This window comes from Apiospora hydei (genome assembly GCF_038363865.1).
Source record: "Apiospora hydei strain CBS 114990 chromosome Unknown utg000006l_segment0_segment0, whole genome shotgun sequence".
Classification (NCBI taxonomy): domain Eukaryota; kingdom Fungi; phylum Ascomycota; class Sordariomycetes; order Amphisphaeriales; family Apiosporaceae; genus Apiospora; species Apiospora hydei.
The window spans coordinates 3,073,151-3,088,574 of NW_027117365.1; the positions used below are offsets into that span (position 1 = coordinate 3,073,151).

General features: G+C 55.2%; 6 protein-coding genes across 6 annotated transcripts; 4 read left to right on the top strand and 2 right to left on the bottom strand.

Moving 5' to 3' along the window:
• Nucleotides 1-269: 269 nt before the first annotated feature.
• PG997_008174 (uncharacterized protein) lies at nt 270-721 on the bottom strand (the record flags this gene model as incomplete). Its single annotated transcript, XM_066812489.1, has 3 exons — nt 270-409; nt 481-608; nt 702-721. 3 exons carry the CDS (start codon nt 719-721, stop codon nt 270-272), a joined length of 288 nt encoding a protein of 95 aa, XP_066667831.1.
• Nucleotides 722-2,156: 1,435 nt separating this feature from the next.
• Nucleotides 2,157-3,120, top strand: PG997_008175 (uncharacterized protein; the record flags this gene model as incomplete). The annotated part of the gene is made up of 3 exons (XM_066812490.1): nt 2,157-2,282; nt 2,331-2,354; nt 2,413-3,120. 3 exons carry the CDS (start codon nt 2,157-2,159, stop codon nt 3,118-3,120), a joined length of 858 nt encoding a protein of 285 aa, XP_066667832.1.
• Nucleotides 3,121-4,352: 1,232 nt separating this feature from the next.
• On the top strand, nt 4,353-5,617 carry PG997_008176 (uncharacterized protein; the record flags this gene model as incomplete). The annotated part of the gene is made up of 3 exons (XM_066812491.1): nt 4,353-4,491; nt 4,561-5,028; nt 5,133-5,617. The coding sequence occupies 3 exons, from the start codon at nt 4,353-4,355 to the stop codon at nt 5,615-5,617; spliced, it is 1,092 nt and encodes a 363-aa protein (XP_066667833.1).
• Nucleotides 5,618-6,375: 758 nt separating this feature from the next.
• Nucleotides 6,376-7,049, top strand: PG997_008177 (uncharacterized protein; the record flags this gene model as incomplete). Its single annotated transcript, XM_066812492.1, has 2 exons — nt 6,376-6,670; nt 6,802-7,049. 2 exons carry the CDS (start codon nt 6,376-6,378, stop codon nt 7,047-7,049), a joined length of 543 nt encoding a protein of 180 aa, XP_066667834.1.
• A 406-nt stretch (nt 7,050-7,455) lies between these two features.
• On the bottom strand, nt 7,456-9,877 carry PG997_008178 (uncharacterized protein; the record flags this gene model as incomplete). Its single annotated transcript, XM_066812493.1, has 2 exons — nt 7,456-8,891; nt 9,502-9,877. The coding sequence occupies 2 exons, from the start codon at nt 9,875-9,877 to the stop codon at nt 7,456-7,458; spliced, it is 1,812 nt and encodes a 603-aa protein (XP_066667835.1).
• A 1,680-nt stretch (nt 9,878-11,557) lies between these two features.
• PG997_008179 (uncharacterized protein) lies at nt 11,558-15,032 on the top strand (the record flags this gene model as incomplete). Its single annotated transcript, XM_066812494.1, has 6 exons — nt 11,558-11,736; nt 11,794-11,863; nt 11,934-12,898; nt 12,949-13,139; nt 13,209-13,272; nt 14,141-15,032. 6 exons carry the CDS (start codon nt 11,558-11,560, stop codon nt 15,030-15,032), a joined length of 2,361 nt encoding a protein of 786 aa, XP_066667836.1.
• Nucleotides 15,033-15,424: the final 392 nt, after the last annotated feature.

The window sequence follows — 15,424 nt, forward strand, 5'->3', positions numbered from 1 at the left end:
GAAGTACGTTGTTTAAGTAATTTGCAAATCAATTTCGCCCAATAACGGGTGCGCGGCATCGCTCTAAGCCGCAGGTTATATCCTTGGGTAGGTAGGGGGTATTGTTGTCCTGAAGTAAGAACCATCTTCCAACGCCAATTTTCAACATGCCATAATGTGATCACAAATCAAACCAGCCGAGTTGCACCAAACGACAACGACGTTCTTCCGATCATTCTTTTTCCGTGCCAGCCAAGAAAAAGGTGTCCGAGAAAAGACAAGTCGCCGCTCTAGTACAGACCAATAGCGATGTCACCACGGACGCGAGCCGTCAGGTGGACCTCGGCCTCAAGGTCGAGCTTGATACCGACCATGAGAGCGGCCTTGGTGTTCTTGCCCTGGTCGTCGACGGCGCCACGGAGCAGTTGGCCTGTGAATGGAAGATGGGTCAGCTGGTCGTCCTCGGCCGAGTGGAGTCTGAGAAGGCGCAGGGTTACTTACCGGCAGGTGCAGACAAGCCGGAGCTGGTGGGCAGAGGAGGGAGACCAGTCTGCTGGAGCTGGCGACGTCCGCCGCGAGCCTGACCATCGGAGGAGTCAGAGTCGAAGGTGGTGTCCTTGGTAGGCATACTGAAGACACGGAAGGCCTGATTAGCTAAGCTCGAGAGAGAGAGGGTGGTAATGCATGAAGCTGCGCCTGTCTGGATGGGCAGAGGGACTTACGCGGAACTGGTGGAGGCCATTGTGGAGTTTGTGGTGGTTTTGTTTGGGATTAGGATGCTTGGTGTTGGTCTTGCTTCGAGATATAACCGTGCTGGCTCTGAATTAAGTAGAATGTTGATCTCGCAGAGATCTTTAGAAGGGGAGATGGATGGTTGGTGAGATGGTTGATGGTGAGGAAGGGAAAGAAGCGTTCTTGGACAGCATCTGCCAGTGTCTTATATAGACAATTGACAGCATTCTCCTTTCTGGCGCCGACGGTGCTCTTCCCGCACCTGCAACCGACTAGTAATGTGTCGTCCAATATGCCGCGCGGGCTGTTGTGCGTTGTGTTGCAGCTCTAGACCCAGCCGAGGTGGCCACGGTTTCGGGTCTGTTCTCAACAATCAGGCCGTTTTCCTAGCCGATGCACCGTCTACCGTCGGATGCGTCCAGCTCATCTGATGATTGACGGACTCTGTGCACGACAAGCATGGGACTGAACCCCTGGTGATTTTCTGTTTCGAGGGCCAGGAGGGTTGGCAATGGAGCCCAGAGGGTCGCGACATTACATCGCGCTTATCTGGGAGATCCATCCAATTGGCTCGAGCACCGAGCACCGAGAGGAGAGGAAAGGAAAGGCAAGGCGCGTTTCCCTGCACAACCTGCCGTCCCTTACCCGACGGCCTTCTGAGACCGTGGCTACGTGGCAGCTGCGTGGCACAAGTTCTGCACAACGGTTGCACAGGGTCGCACAAGCGTTGCACAAAGTTGCACGAAGTCGCACGAAGATGGTAAATTTGCTACGCTCAAGCCGCCCATCGAGTTTGATGGCCGGCTCCGTTCCTGTCCGCAAAGACACCCAAGGGTCTCAACCGGTAAATCCGCATGAGACGGAACCTGGGGTTGGTGTTGCATCGGAGAAAATCATGGGGCGGAGTGGTCCGAGGTGTGGAGCCCAGAATGGCGCCAGCATAAGGCCATTCTTGCAGCTAAGACTTTTGAGCCTCATATGTGAAACGAGCGTAGGCGAGGGTGCAGAAGAGCCAAGCTGCCAAGACCTGTCCCAAAAGCAACGAACGGAGGGGAGAGTGGCAAGGGAGCGAGCTGCCCTGACTGACACCTGAGTAGTACCCGACACCAGGGTGTCACTCACCCGTCTCCGACAGGGTTGCCTGTTGATTTTCCTGGGATCGCGGGCTTTTGTTTTGTTTCTGAGCCTTTCCCATCGTTCTGGCATTACCCTCTTCCCATTCTGACAGCAGCCGTTCAACACGCGACGAACCAATAGGCCGATTGGCGATACCCATAAGCCCCCTTGATCGCCCATATCATATCCATATCTCGTATCGAGCCATATTATACCATTTGTCGTTAGATAATTGCTGTTACTTGTATACTTCCTTGCAATCAATTGAGAGAGAGAGAGAGAGAGCGCGCGAGATTGACAGATTACACACACAAACTCCGACCGCCAAAATGGTACTCGGCATGCTCTTAGCCATTACCACGTGCCCGGCCATGCTGGGCACACAGGAAGCCATCCGCCAGAGCCAGTCCAAGAACCGCCGCGAAGAACACCGAGCACAACGATGCAATCTCATGGTAAATTGCCTCTCGTCGTCAAATCGGAGTCATGAACTACACGGCAAGACCATCGTGCTCAAAGGGTCAAAGGTAGGTCCGAGCCCAACCATTTCCATGTCCGATGGAGGAGATTACTGATCCGCATCAGCTTTTCGTGGACACTGGCAACATTCCCGACTTTGACGGCACGGGGTTGGCACCGCACAAGTTCAATGGCTACTTCTTACCCTATCCTGACTCGGAATATGAGGGTCTCGTCAGTACAATAACCGACGAGGCCCCTATCCTGAACTGGATCTACGTGCACAAGAACACATATGAAGTCAAGTATGGCGTGCGTGACTACGCGCAACCCAACCTTACCGGTCCCTGGGACTGCACGCGGCAGGACCGGCGCATGACCTTTGAGGGATGGGAGGGCTTCGCGGCGGTCGAAGTCGCGCCGGCCGTCTGGTCACTATACTATGACCGTGACGATAACGGGCTGCGGGAGAAGCTGCCACCGGGTACCCGGGTCTTGGAAGTCGAGCTGACGCGGAGAGAGAAGAAGGTGACTAAGCCAGACGACGAGGATCAGCCGACTCTAGACGAGATGTTGGAGAGGCAAAAGCGAGAGAGAGCTGAAGAAGAGCAGAGGACAGAAGAAGCACAGCGCTCGGCAGAAGGAAAGGTCCCAGGAGAAGAACCCCAACCTACACAAGAACAGGCACAAGCGCAAGCGCAAGCACAACAACAAGCGGAAGAACAAGCACACGCACAAGCACATGCAAGTAGTAGTAGTCCGCAGCAGGATCCAGAGAAAGTAGCGGGCCCGGCGGTAGGGCAGACCCAAGCAGCAGTAGTAGCAGTTACATAAGGCCAGGGGTAGGCAATACCAATAATAGTCAAAGTCAGGTCAGCCTCGCTTTTCATCATCAGACAACCCGTCGACTGCTGTCGCTGGATGAATGAATGAACATGTTCTCCAAGGACGTTGACCCCGTGCCAAGGACCGGGATGGCAGCGGTCGACGAATCACGTCCCAGACATTACTGTACATGCCAAAAGCTTCTTCGTGGTTAACTTCTGTCGTGTCAATCGATCGGCGGTATGGGAATCCCCTTGCGCATCTGAAAAAGACGATGGCGTGTTAAGAGGTGGACACCAGCCGTTTTTCTTGGCTTGGCCGTTTGAAGTGGTAATACAGCGACAGCGCTGTCCAGGGCCAAGTCCAGGACAAGTCCAGGACACTGGGTGTCGCGGCAGCTTCCGCTCTACCGAGGGCCACGCGACAGAGCCCAGAGAGCTTCTCGAAAGCCGGGACAGGCCCTGGGTAGGCATGGCTGGCAGGGCTTATGTGAAATCGAGTATATAGCCCTGGCAATCCCCGGTGCTCTCATAACCTTTCGAGGTTGACGGTCATCGAAGGTAATCGGGATTGGATCGTACGATAGACAGTTAAGCGCAACGTTGGCCAGGGGGCTCGGCAGGGGGTTGCAGGGGCCTGCAGTACACAAAGTGCAGAAAGTGGCCTGTAGCGGACCCGCTGGCGCCATTTCGGGCACCCGCGACAGGCTGCTTAGGGTAAGTGGGGAAAGCCTGAAGACACCCTTTTGTGCTGAAGAGCCCCCATCTCCACCGGCATTGTCGCAAAAGCTGCATCACCATCTGTTTGAGGAGCCGTTGTGCACCCAGCTGTGGCTGGCCTTCCGCGTACATACTTTGGCAGGCGACCCGGCAGGGAATGCCGTCTTGTCTTTAAAGTTGTGGTCACGGCTACGTGTGGAGCTTGGGTCGTACCTAGTCCGATCAGCGCAACATTATTTCTCTTCTCGAAGTCTGTTATTATGGGAGGGATTGCTCCTTGTTGTTTTCGTTATTGCTGCTCTTGTTGCTGAATGCTCCCCGGCCAGTCCCGGTGTCTACCCTAATTAATTATTACTATACATACAAACGTACATACTTTACTTACCCTACCGACGCCCGGCGCATCATCCAAACGCTTGTTCTTCTTCTTTGCTTCGCTTCGCTCTTCTGGAAGGCGAACGACACGGCGAGATCTCTTAATGAGATGTGGACTACGATGAAGTGCCACTTGTCCGGAATGAGATGCTATCTAAACGCTTAGAGGAACTGAGCAGAGACCCAAGTAATCCAGACAGTATTGTCGAGCTAGCCGTCACTGCACTTGGACCGCAGGGAAGCTTCTACATCTGTTGGAAGACTCGGTCCGGCCAGTATCAACAAGGTACGAAATAAAACCTCCAATCTGCGTCGCCACAGACATCAAGCTAACCATGACATTCTCCATCCACAGATAGCCATGGGCTGCCACCAAAACTCAAAGAATGGCTCTTCCCGCCAGACAATAGTCAAAGGGATTTCGGATCACTACAAGTGATCTTGGGGCCGCGCGACGGTGAATTCCTAGCCTCGGACAAGAACGGCAAGGTCGACCAGAAGCCGACCGAGCCCAGCCCGAGGCCGTTCAGCCTCAACAGAGCCTCGACGTTCGCGCCCCGCGACTCGTCCAGCACCTCGAGATCCAGGAGAATCTCGTTCATCAGCGACGTGCCCGAGGAGTCCGACAAGACCAGCCGGCGCCGGTCTGCCACCCTCTCTAGCCTGGGCTGGGCCACCAACAGCAACCGGAGGACACTATCCCTGCCCAAGGTCCCGCTCGATCCCACCGAGACGGAAGAACAGCGCAAATCACGACGCACATCCCTGCTCCCGCTTACACTGCAAGCCGTGCCCAGCGCCCCCGCCCCCTCTGTCGAACGGAGTCGACTACAGCAACAACACCTCCAGAACGCCCAGCCGCTCCTCCTCGCTGCGGTCTTCGTCCTCCAACCATTCGCTCAACTCTACACCACCATCACGTGAGAGACGTGAGCGACGTGAGAGTTCAGGCAACTCTCAGTCCGACCCCCTTCGCGCCATCGCAGCAGGAGTCGATCCCCGAGGAGCCCCAGAGGGCTCCCCGCGTGCCCGTATCGGTGCCCGTGCGAAGGCCACGACCCGTGAGCTGCTACGCCGACGCCTGCGTGCAGACCGAGGTGGTCGAGGAGGAAGAGGAGCCCGACACACCCCTGGCGTCGTACCAAACGAAGCGGCGCCACCTACGCGAGCGCTCGTCGGTATCGAGCGCGTCGTCCGTCTTCTCGGCCGGGTCCGACTTCAGCAGCCGCCGCACCAGCGTCGCGTCCGACTTCAAAGTCGACAACGGCAACTGCTGGGCCGAGGAGCCGCCCGTGCTGGCCAACCCGATCTGCATGGGCCGGATGCAGGACTACTTCCGCGCCGGGTCCTACCAGCTAGGCGACGCGTTTACCACGCCGAGCAACACGTATTGGGGCTCGTGGAGGCAATGAAGAAGGGTCTAGAAAGCAACCAAAGCAGACTCTCATCCTCCTCCCCCTGTATACATACATCTATGTACTATTCTTCTTCGATCACAAAAACCTTTTATAGACTTCCGTCGGATACCACTATTTTACGAAAAAAGCAAATGAAATGCTCACGGCGATTTGAGCTTATTAATCTCCATTCACCCCTTTCTTTCTTTCTTTCTACTACGTGCAAAGCGACTCCTTTGGGTGCTAGGCGGCAATGCATTTGTGTTTACTCTGTGCTTGTGAAGTTTTGTGATTTCCCACGTCGAATTCTTCACTTTCCATACTGATGCGGCCCACGGAACATGTGAATCTCGCCGAGTTCATCTTCAAGCGAACCAACTGCATGTAATAACTTGGCAACGGCAGCCAATCGAAGTCAATTCTATCGAAGTCGGCGCAACTCCTCATTCTTGTGTGCATGTTGATCAAACCCATATAAGAGCAGCCAGCATTCGCAATATTGATTACCAATACCACCAGTCTCAAAGTGTCCCAAGGTTCTTGCGTGATTGAAGGGGCAGCCATGGCAGCCCAGCCCTCCAAGATCTTGGATGTCGCCAAAGCGCTTCGAGGCGGTGATGGGACCTCTGCCATCGCAGCTTCTTGGTTCGGGACGAACGACACGCCCATCTCCACGGGTTTATATGACATTTACGCAGTGAGGTTCCTGGACGATGATGATGACGGCAAGGAGACCACCACCACCACCTGGGCCATTCGCGTCCCCTCGCAAAATGGCAGCAACGCCTTGCCTCCCCGAGTCCATCACGGTCATGATGGAGGTCGAGATGGGAATCCTGGCCGAGCTCAGCGACGCGGGTTTCGCCTGGTCTCCCAGGCTGATCGGCGGCGACGCGAGCTTCGACAACCCTGCCCTCAGCCTCCCGTACATGGTCCTGAGCTGGGCCCCCGGCAACCCACTGAAGTGGACAGACGCGCTGCCTCGGACCGAGGAGCATCGACGCAAGATCCTGCGCCAGCTGGTGGACATCCAGTTGGATCTGGTCAGTCGCACCATGAAACCGACAGGTTGGTTCACTACTGAAGGATCCCTGTCCTGTCATGTGGCCCCTTGTCCCATCCCATCATCATCCCCTGTCGCCAAACCCCGCGCGCAGTTTAAGTAAGCTAACTTGCTACCGCCCACGAACCACATGCAGAATCGAACGCGTCTTCGTCCTCGTCGGCTCTTGAGTTCCTGACTGGAATCATCGATGGCAAGATCGGGCGCGTAGCTGAGGGAAAGATCCCGCAGCTCGATCCGCGGAGCTGCTTCGTCCACCGGGCCTTGGTGCAACACGTCGACAGCGAGATCGATATCTCTTTGCCGCCCATGACAGCTATTACTCACTGGAATCTGACTTCGAGGGATATCATGGTCGACGATGAGTTCAATATCACAGGGTGAGACCAGCCATTTGCGGGCGAAGGGGGGTTTGTGTGCAAAAGCGCTAACGTGGATGAATACCTTCCCACACAGCATTACCAAAACGGCCGGAGGTACTGCTTATTTTACGGGTATGCTGTAGGTCTACGTGGATTCACTTAGGGGATCACTTCTAGTATAGCATTGAATCATTATTCTTTGTGAATTTTGTTTTATTATGTATTAGGACTTACCTTGTATTGGTAATTCGCTAAGTGTATTAACTATCGCTGAGAACAAAGACGCATTGAAAACAACGAAACAAACAATAAACAAATTCAAGTGTTTCCTTGAATGCAACAACAATGGGCTAGAGAAAAGGGAAATCCCCGAAAAGCAAGGAAGGTTACAAACCAAGGACAGAGTCGAAGAAATGTCCTGCTGGGGCTTAAGCCACTGCTTTCCGAGGGGCACGGGGCCGACGTCGGCGACGTTCAGGTTCGGGTTTTGCCTCGCAACGCTGACGCTTCGGGCTCGCGGGTGGTGTGAGGAGCCCTTCGTCGTCAGACTTTCGCTTCTTCGACTCGGACTCTTGCTCAGGCACAGGCTCAGGTTCGGGCTCAGGTTGAGATTGAGGTTGAGGTTCCGGCTGAGGCTCGGGCTGAGGCTCGGGCTGGGTCTCGGGCATGGGCATGGGCATGGGCTCGTGCTGTGTCTCGGGTTGGGTCTCGGTCTCAGGCTCGCACAGGGGCATGGGCTCGGGTTGAGTTTCCGGCTCATGCTCTACTGGCTGCTGCTGCTGCTCCAGGGGCTGCTGTTGCTGGAGTTCGACCAACATCTGCACCATGAGCGCCGCGTCGGGCATCCCCTTGGTGAACTGGTCGGGGTTCACCAGCGGTGCCGCGTCGCCGCTCGCCCTCCACGCCTCGAGGTCCGAGGCGAAGGCCTGCGCCAGCAGCTCGCGCTCGGCCGCGTCCAGCCCCTGCTTGCCGGCGTAGTTGGCGGACAGGAAGGCGGCCGCCGCGTTGAGCTTCACGGCGGGGCTGTTGTTGGTCTTGCCGTCGCGCCGGTAGAGCTCCGCGACCTTGCGCGCCACCGCGACGTCCTGCTCGCGGATGCGCTCGACGAGACCATCGTCGTCGCTCTCGTCGTCGGCGCCTCTGTCCCGTCGTGAGGGCTTGGGCCGATCCGGGCCGATCGGGAGGGTGTCGTTCCCGACCCAGCCCGCGCGCCGGATCTTCTCGATGGGGACGCTGCGGTACGCGGGCTTGGTCACGGGCCGGTAGACGAGGTATTCGTAGTCGAAGGCGTAGTCGTCGTCGACGGCGGCCATGTCGGTCTTGACGAGGTCGGGCACGTGGAAGACCAAAGGAGGATCCGACTCGCACTCGGACTCAGCCTCGGCCTTGCCTTTGGTCTTGGACGGCGGCTTCTCCCGCACCAAGGTCGTGTCGAGCATGGCCAGGCGGCCCTCCGGGGCCGTGTACTTCATGGCGACGCTCAGGCTGGGCGACCAGGACGAGAAGGGCGAGTTGCCGGCGTGGGTGCCGATCAGGTGGGCGTTGACGACCTGGCGCAGGTTCGGCGTGGTCCAGAGGTCGTAGTCCTCGCGCGTGTCGACGAAGGCGTGGGGCACCACGCTGTCGGCCGTGTTCAGCCGGTCGCTTATCGCGGCGCCGCCGCCGCTGTCGGGCCGGATGCCCCGGAACAGGAAGCGCGGGTACGTCGGCTGCGGCTCCCCGAACTTCTTGATGGCGGCCGCCCACTTCGTCCGCATCCGCTTCGCAGTCGTCGTCTTTCGGGCGTCGGCGGCGGCGGCCTTGGCGACCCGCGAGTTGCGGGTGCGGCGGCCGGTCGCGTTGGAGACCTTGTTGGCGCCCGGGTCTACGTAAAAAGGGGCGCTGGAGCGCCTCGAGTTCAGACATTCTTACCTTCTTTTGGACCATGTTGTCTTTTGTTCTTCCCAAATGTTGTTGAATACTTACCTTGTGGATACTTACCTTGATTGCTGAAGGTTGTTTGCCGAGCTTAGATGGACCAGTGGACAGACATGCTGCATTTATACCAACCCTCTGTACCCCTTTTTCTTTATACTCAGGTCATTAAGCCTCCATGACAATAGCAATACCATGACATTATTTCAAATATCGCCTTTATTATAGACACTGCCTTTGTTCCAACAATGATGGGCTGCTGAGCCTTTGTAAGTGAGTTATATCTGCACGGACCCCCTCTAACCCCTTTACACGAGATGCTGTGCTACAATAATGGGGGCGTACAGACAATGGCAGCGAAACCCCCAAGTATTAACTCAGGGACCCAAATTACAATTGTATGCCGCTAATGGATCCGGTTCAGTCTGCCCTCTTCATCCACGTCGTACTTATAACTCTCGATCAAATCGACTACCAGTGCAAAAAACGCCATACCGTCTGTATACGAAGTGCGTCAGTAAATATGCGATTACAGCATGGCGTCGTGGGAAATCCCTCACCAGAAAGTCGGTAGCCACCATCGTCTTTGTCGCTTTCCACCGTTACGATCATGTGCGTCATCTCTTGCAGCAAGGTAAACTTGGGCGTTCTCAGAATATGCACGGGTTTAAAATCCCGAAGATGAGGGTGCGCGCGTTTGATTTCGTCCAGCAGTGTTGGTGACAGGGCTCGTTCCACGCGGTCGCTGTCAAACCGGGTGTTCTTATCGACGTAAGCCTTCAAGATGCGTGGATGGAACGCAATGACGCCGGGTGCGTGCTCTGGCCACCCCTGGTCCTTGGTCCATGATCTACTGTCTTTGGTGACGAGCATGACACTGTTGGAGGCTGGGTCTTTGAGTGACAGCAGTGGATCTCCGTCAACTACCGGCACCATTTGTGCGGTATCAAACCAATGGATGTTCTTCTCGTGCCTCGAATCATCTTTTATGATGTGATCGGCGTTGCAGAAGATCTCCTATAGGCCCAGAGATGACACGTCAGTGAATGACACTTCCCGGACGTCGAACATCTGTTGAAGTTGAAGTATCTCACCAGATCCTTCCCGTCCCTCCCGTCTCTGTAGGACTTGTCCGCCCTGACGTCCACGTCGTGATAGGCGTACTTGGCTATCTGCTCATAGACTCCTGATAGATGCGACAGCGTGATTAGCAACCCTTGAGTTGCGAATAACCAAGGCGAAGGTGGCATTGGAAATATTACCATGAACATTTCTGATTGTTGACATGTCATCGTTAGGGAAATTCGCCCGGAATGCGGCCATGATGCGGTCATTGGGCCGGAAGTCCGGGTCATCGAGAAACGGTCCGAACCTGTCGACAACCAATTGCGATTGCCTCCGAGAAACCTCGACATAGTGCTTCACTCTGTCGTACATTGCGCCAGCTATTATTCTCTCATTAGTATACTACATCTCTAAGATGCGTGTCGGAACTCACTGCAGCTCGCTCTGTCAATTGCATAACGGTACTCTGCAGCGGCAGCTCCGGCGAGGCAGATCATGAGGGAGTTTTGCAGTTGCATTGTGTTGGTATCAGGGGGTTGTATTGGCGATTTCGAATGTATTCTGATTCTCCTTTGGTGACTTGAGAAGTTTGTATGTGGTAAACAGCTAGAGAAGACCATGAATATATATTCGTATTTGGTTTTTCTGCCAAGTATCAAGGCGTCAATATCATAGGATTTCAAAGGACCGGAAGTCTAGAAAGTATGGAATATTTCTTTCAAGCACTGTGTCGATCTTCCAAGAATAGATTTTAGCAGTCAGCTCTATTAGGTAAGAACTATTTATAGCTATCCCTCGCAAATTCTGGTTTTATATAGTGATAGATCGAAAAAAGATATACAACACCAAGCCCAACCACTTTCTGTTCTAAGGCTTAGCAAGTTCGGCAAAAGGATAGGATATGATAAGATGTGTACCTAAATGCTGGACAAGTTGCCTCGGAGTAACAGAACTCCATGTAGTATTTCCAACAGAGAACGGTTGGCCCTGTCTGTGCGAACAACGTATCCCTTGCAGGAGAATGCCCGCCCCTGTTTTTCCGGCCGACTCAGCCTCAAGCGACGCCGGGATGCGAAGTCTACCAAGCCATTACACAGCTGAAATATTTCCAACCTCGTGTTGGATATACGTCGACGAGCCACCGCCAAGTTCGCATAACTGTATCCCTACTAACGTTGGTTGCATCGTCCCCCGGGCTTTGTTGGAAGACCTCAGTTCGACTCTCCGCTTCTGCCTACAGCACCGGTGATGTTTGTTGACATCCATGTTGGTTTCATGATTTGAGGCTATGGATGAGGCAACTGTACAGTGCAAAGTTCTCTTACAGGGGCTGAGAATGGACAATGATCGCTAAGCGGAAGTTGATGCTGATACCTCAGCTAACTATCCGTTGAATAGTCGTGGGTGGTCCTTTAAGCCCAAGTGTATATATTAGGCGTTCGTGTCTCATCATTGATTTCGGAAAGAATTATCTACCATCCAAATAGTCTAACAGAAACAGACATATTACCATCAACATATCGTCTTGATATATCTATTAATCTCCCAACCATGGCACTGCCAACGTATCTTCTCCTCGCTCTCTCTATCAGTCGTCTTAGTCTAGGCCAGGCGACGCTGCCGGCGCAGACCCAAAAACTGCCCGAAAGCGCCCAAGTTGCCGCTATAGTCCCAACCAGCTTAGGGCAGGTGGGCATCAGCCCAGTTGATATTCCCCCCCCTGAGAACTAGTACGCAGGACAACCCGGCCCTCCTTCCAATGATCTACTAACTGAACAACTACTCAGTCAAGCCCCCATCGGTGCTGATTCAAAGTACCTCGCGGAGGAGGTATGCGACGGCAAGACAACTACCTCGGTAAGTGCGACATCACTTGGTGGCCTTCTACTCTGAGGGTCCTCGATACTGAGACACACACCCGCGCTAGTGGATCCACCGCGACAGCGACTTCGGGACGGCCACCATTACCACTACGGACAAGCATGGCAAGCCGGAGCCCACAGCCATCCCAGAAGGCTTCCGCGTCGCCATAATGGGCGGGAAGCTCGAGCTCACTCTGAGCCAGTGGCTCAAGGGTATACTCGATGGCATCGCGCACCAAGCTCCGGCATGCCCGCGAAAGACGCGACGAGGGTGGGACTACAGGCGACACCAGTACCTCGAGGGCCGAGCGACTCCAGACATGGCGTGCGTACGAACGCGCACCAACAAGATATATGCAGCATTTCGCCAAGTCCCGGCCGTCATGGCCCAGTTCAGCCATCTGAACGACCAGATCGCCCGAGCTACTGGCAACGACGCGGCCACCATGGCGCTGGCCGGGCAGATGGAGACCTTTGTGGATGGACGTATTGCCTTTGAGGTGATGGATACTTACGAGGAGGTCGACGTGGCCGTCATCCCAAAGGCGTCTGAGATTCTGGCGTCGGTGGGAACGAGGGTCCTCGGTGTCGCTAGCGCGCTGGCCTTCTTCTACGGCGCCCAGGACAATACCCTCACGCGGCCGTGGAAGCTCCGGTCCGACCCCGAACCGATGCCCATCTTCCCTTCCTGCCCTGTCATTAACCCTGGCAAGCCGGAAAGGTGCCCCGATCCGAAGCCGGCCTGCGCAGGAGAGAGGTGCAAGGGCGGCCCCGATGGGAGGTGCACCAACGAGTTCAGGGACTGCAACTGTATTGCATCGTCAAAGGCCATCCCGCACACATTCTACGATGGTTGGCAAGCTCTCGAAGACATGATTTCGGACTTCGACTTGGCCCTGCACAAACGTTTACCTGAGGCGAATTGCGACATTGGCAAGGATGGCAGAAACCAAGCAGATGTCGATTCTGAAGCATGGTCGAAGTATGGTTTTGCCCCTCTTCCTTCCTTTATATTCTTGAAACCTCATACGTTGATGGCCTACCCATCCTCCTCACTAGCATTGCTGACAGCCTATGCAGGGTAATTGATAACCTATGCACGGATGTGACGTTTCTCTCGGAAGGATTCATCGTGTCGAAGAAGGCTTCCGATATAGGTCTGGATTCGTATCAAGGTTGGAACTTCGAGCTCGGCTGGTCGTCGGATGGTGGGGGCCACAAGGGCTGTTCTCGTTTACATTGCGCCGACGTGTTTGGCAAGTTCAAGGATTGTAAGTAGCGGCACCTGTCCCTAGCCGCAAGATGAAATCTAGCAATCGGTACTAATATGAGGGAAACAGGCTCATATAACGATTATACCCAATTCAAGACGGGCAAGCTGAAGTTGGATTGCGGCACCGCCAAGTATGCCATACACGGCCCCAAAGATTTCACGCTTCGACTCAGATGACAAACATGCCAGGTTCGTGCAATTGACAATAATTAAACGCAGGGCATAAGGCTGATGTGACTTTCATAAGGCAGGCATCTCGGAATACTGGGCCGGTTCATCCTAATTCAATTGCCGATGTGAGACAGAGCCACAGTGATCTCGCGCGCGTTGGTGCATGCAAGCATGGTGCGATGACCCAGGGGCTGCAGTGGAGGGCTCAAGGTTGCTGGACCAGGTTGGAGCCAACGAAACAACATTGGAAGAAAAGTAGCCCCGAAGGAGGAAGAAAGACGGGACAGCTCACAAAACTCATTCTCAAGCGGAGGCCCGTGAGGGGCCACAACCCGCTCTTAGCTTGCCTAAGCGCCCCTATGTTTTCCCATGTCGCGAAGGCAGGCATAACGGGAGATGGCCGGCAGCCAAGAAGTCGAAATAAAGCTTAAAATCGCAACGCTGAATCCGTCGGGGAATTAAATGGCCCTATGGCGGAACGCGCCTGAGACCGTTCGCTCTCGAGAAAGCAAATGAACCATGAAGCGTTCGGGCCGCAGTCCCACTAATGCGATCAACGACGTCACAACCGTCGTCAGCATATGCCAGTCCAGTCACACCAGCCAGTTGCGGCGGCGGCGGCACGGCGGCAACACTAGCTCGGGGAGCCTCAGATTTGATTGATGTATCCACTCCCAGGGAGGATCCTTTTTTCTTGCGACGTGAAACCTCATATAAAGAAAGAAAGTCGCGTGCCGCCCGCATCCTGAGCGTTACATAATTACTTCGTCGTCGCGTTTTGTCAAAAGTAACCGTAAGCTCAGGTGCCATTTCCACACGCCTTTTCAGTTATGCCAGCCGCCGCTGGCCAAACCACCCAAAAAGCCAGTTAGTTACTGTGCAACGGGAGACCGACCTCTCCCTCCTTTACCGCGTCCTCAGGACCGTCATCAAGCCCCTGCGGCCGCGTCTTGTCAAGCCCGGCAAGCCAGAGCCCGCCGGGAGCCCCCGTCTGGCCAATCACCCCAGGCGCAAGAATGGCTGCAAGATCGTAGAGCGCTGCCATGATCGCACCGACACGTGGTTGTACGATTTCGTGCCCGAAACCTCGTCGTCCTTCGTCAGAAAACAGGGACCGGGACCGCTGCACAACGTTTACTATTTCGCCGGCGGCGGGTTCCAGAGCCCACCTTCGGGCCAACACTGGAGCTTTGTGGGTAAGATCGCCAGCAGCCTCGCGGGCACCCACAGGTTCACCATCGTGAGCTACCCGTTGGCCCCCAACAGCCCCGCGAGCGAGTCGCTGCCTGTACTGCGGCAGCTGCTGACCCGGCTCGTCTCCGAGTCGGCCACCGCCGGCAAGAAAGTCGTACTGATGGGTGACTCGGCCGGTGCCAACGTCGCCCTGAGCTTGGCCTTCTGGTGGGCCACGCACCTGTCCAAGACCATTGATGCATACTCGCGAAAAACATCGTTCGGTCTCGGCCCCATTGAGACAGGAAAGCCGCTGGACCTCGAAGCAGACATGACAAGGCTGCGCTCAGTCCTGGAGAGCGTCGTGGTCATCTCGCCAGCGTCTGATCTGCGAAACTCCAACTCGCAGATGGCGGCACTTGACCAGCACGATCCTCTGTTGGGATCCGAATACACGGGCGCGGTAGCTGAAGCATGGACTGCCTCGCCCCCGGGAGAGCTAGATACGGGGATCAGTGCTGATGACCCCAGGTGTCTCCTGCCCTGAACAGCGGTGTGGCTTACAGGGCACTGGCGCTCCAGAAGATCCATGTGTACGGCGTCTATGGAACGCATGATGTACTGGCTCCAGATACGGACGTGTTAAGAGAGAATTGCGAGAAGCATGGAGTCAGGGGCAGCTGGATGATTTGGGAAGGACAGATGCATTGCTTTCCCCTAGCTGGGATCTACGGCATGGAGGAAGGGGTCAAGGGCATGGGGTGGCTGATCAGGATGCTAAGGGAAGAAACAAAGATAGAACACAACCCTCTTGTTGGTGATAGACCTCTGACGCAAATCCGCGAGCGGCCACGGCTGTCGGGACGTGGGAGGCAGCATTCCGTATAAATTTGTTGGCGGCTTGGCTTGATGGGTTTCCTTCCACTTTAATGTATAATG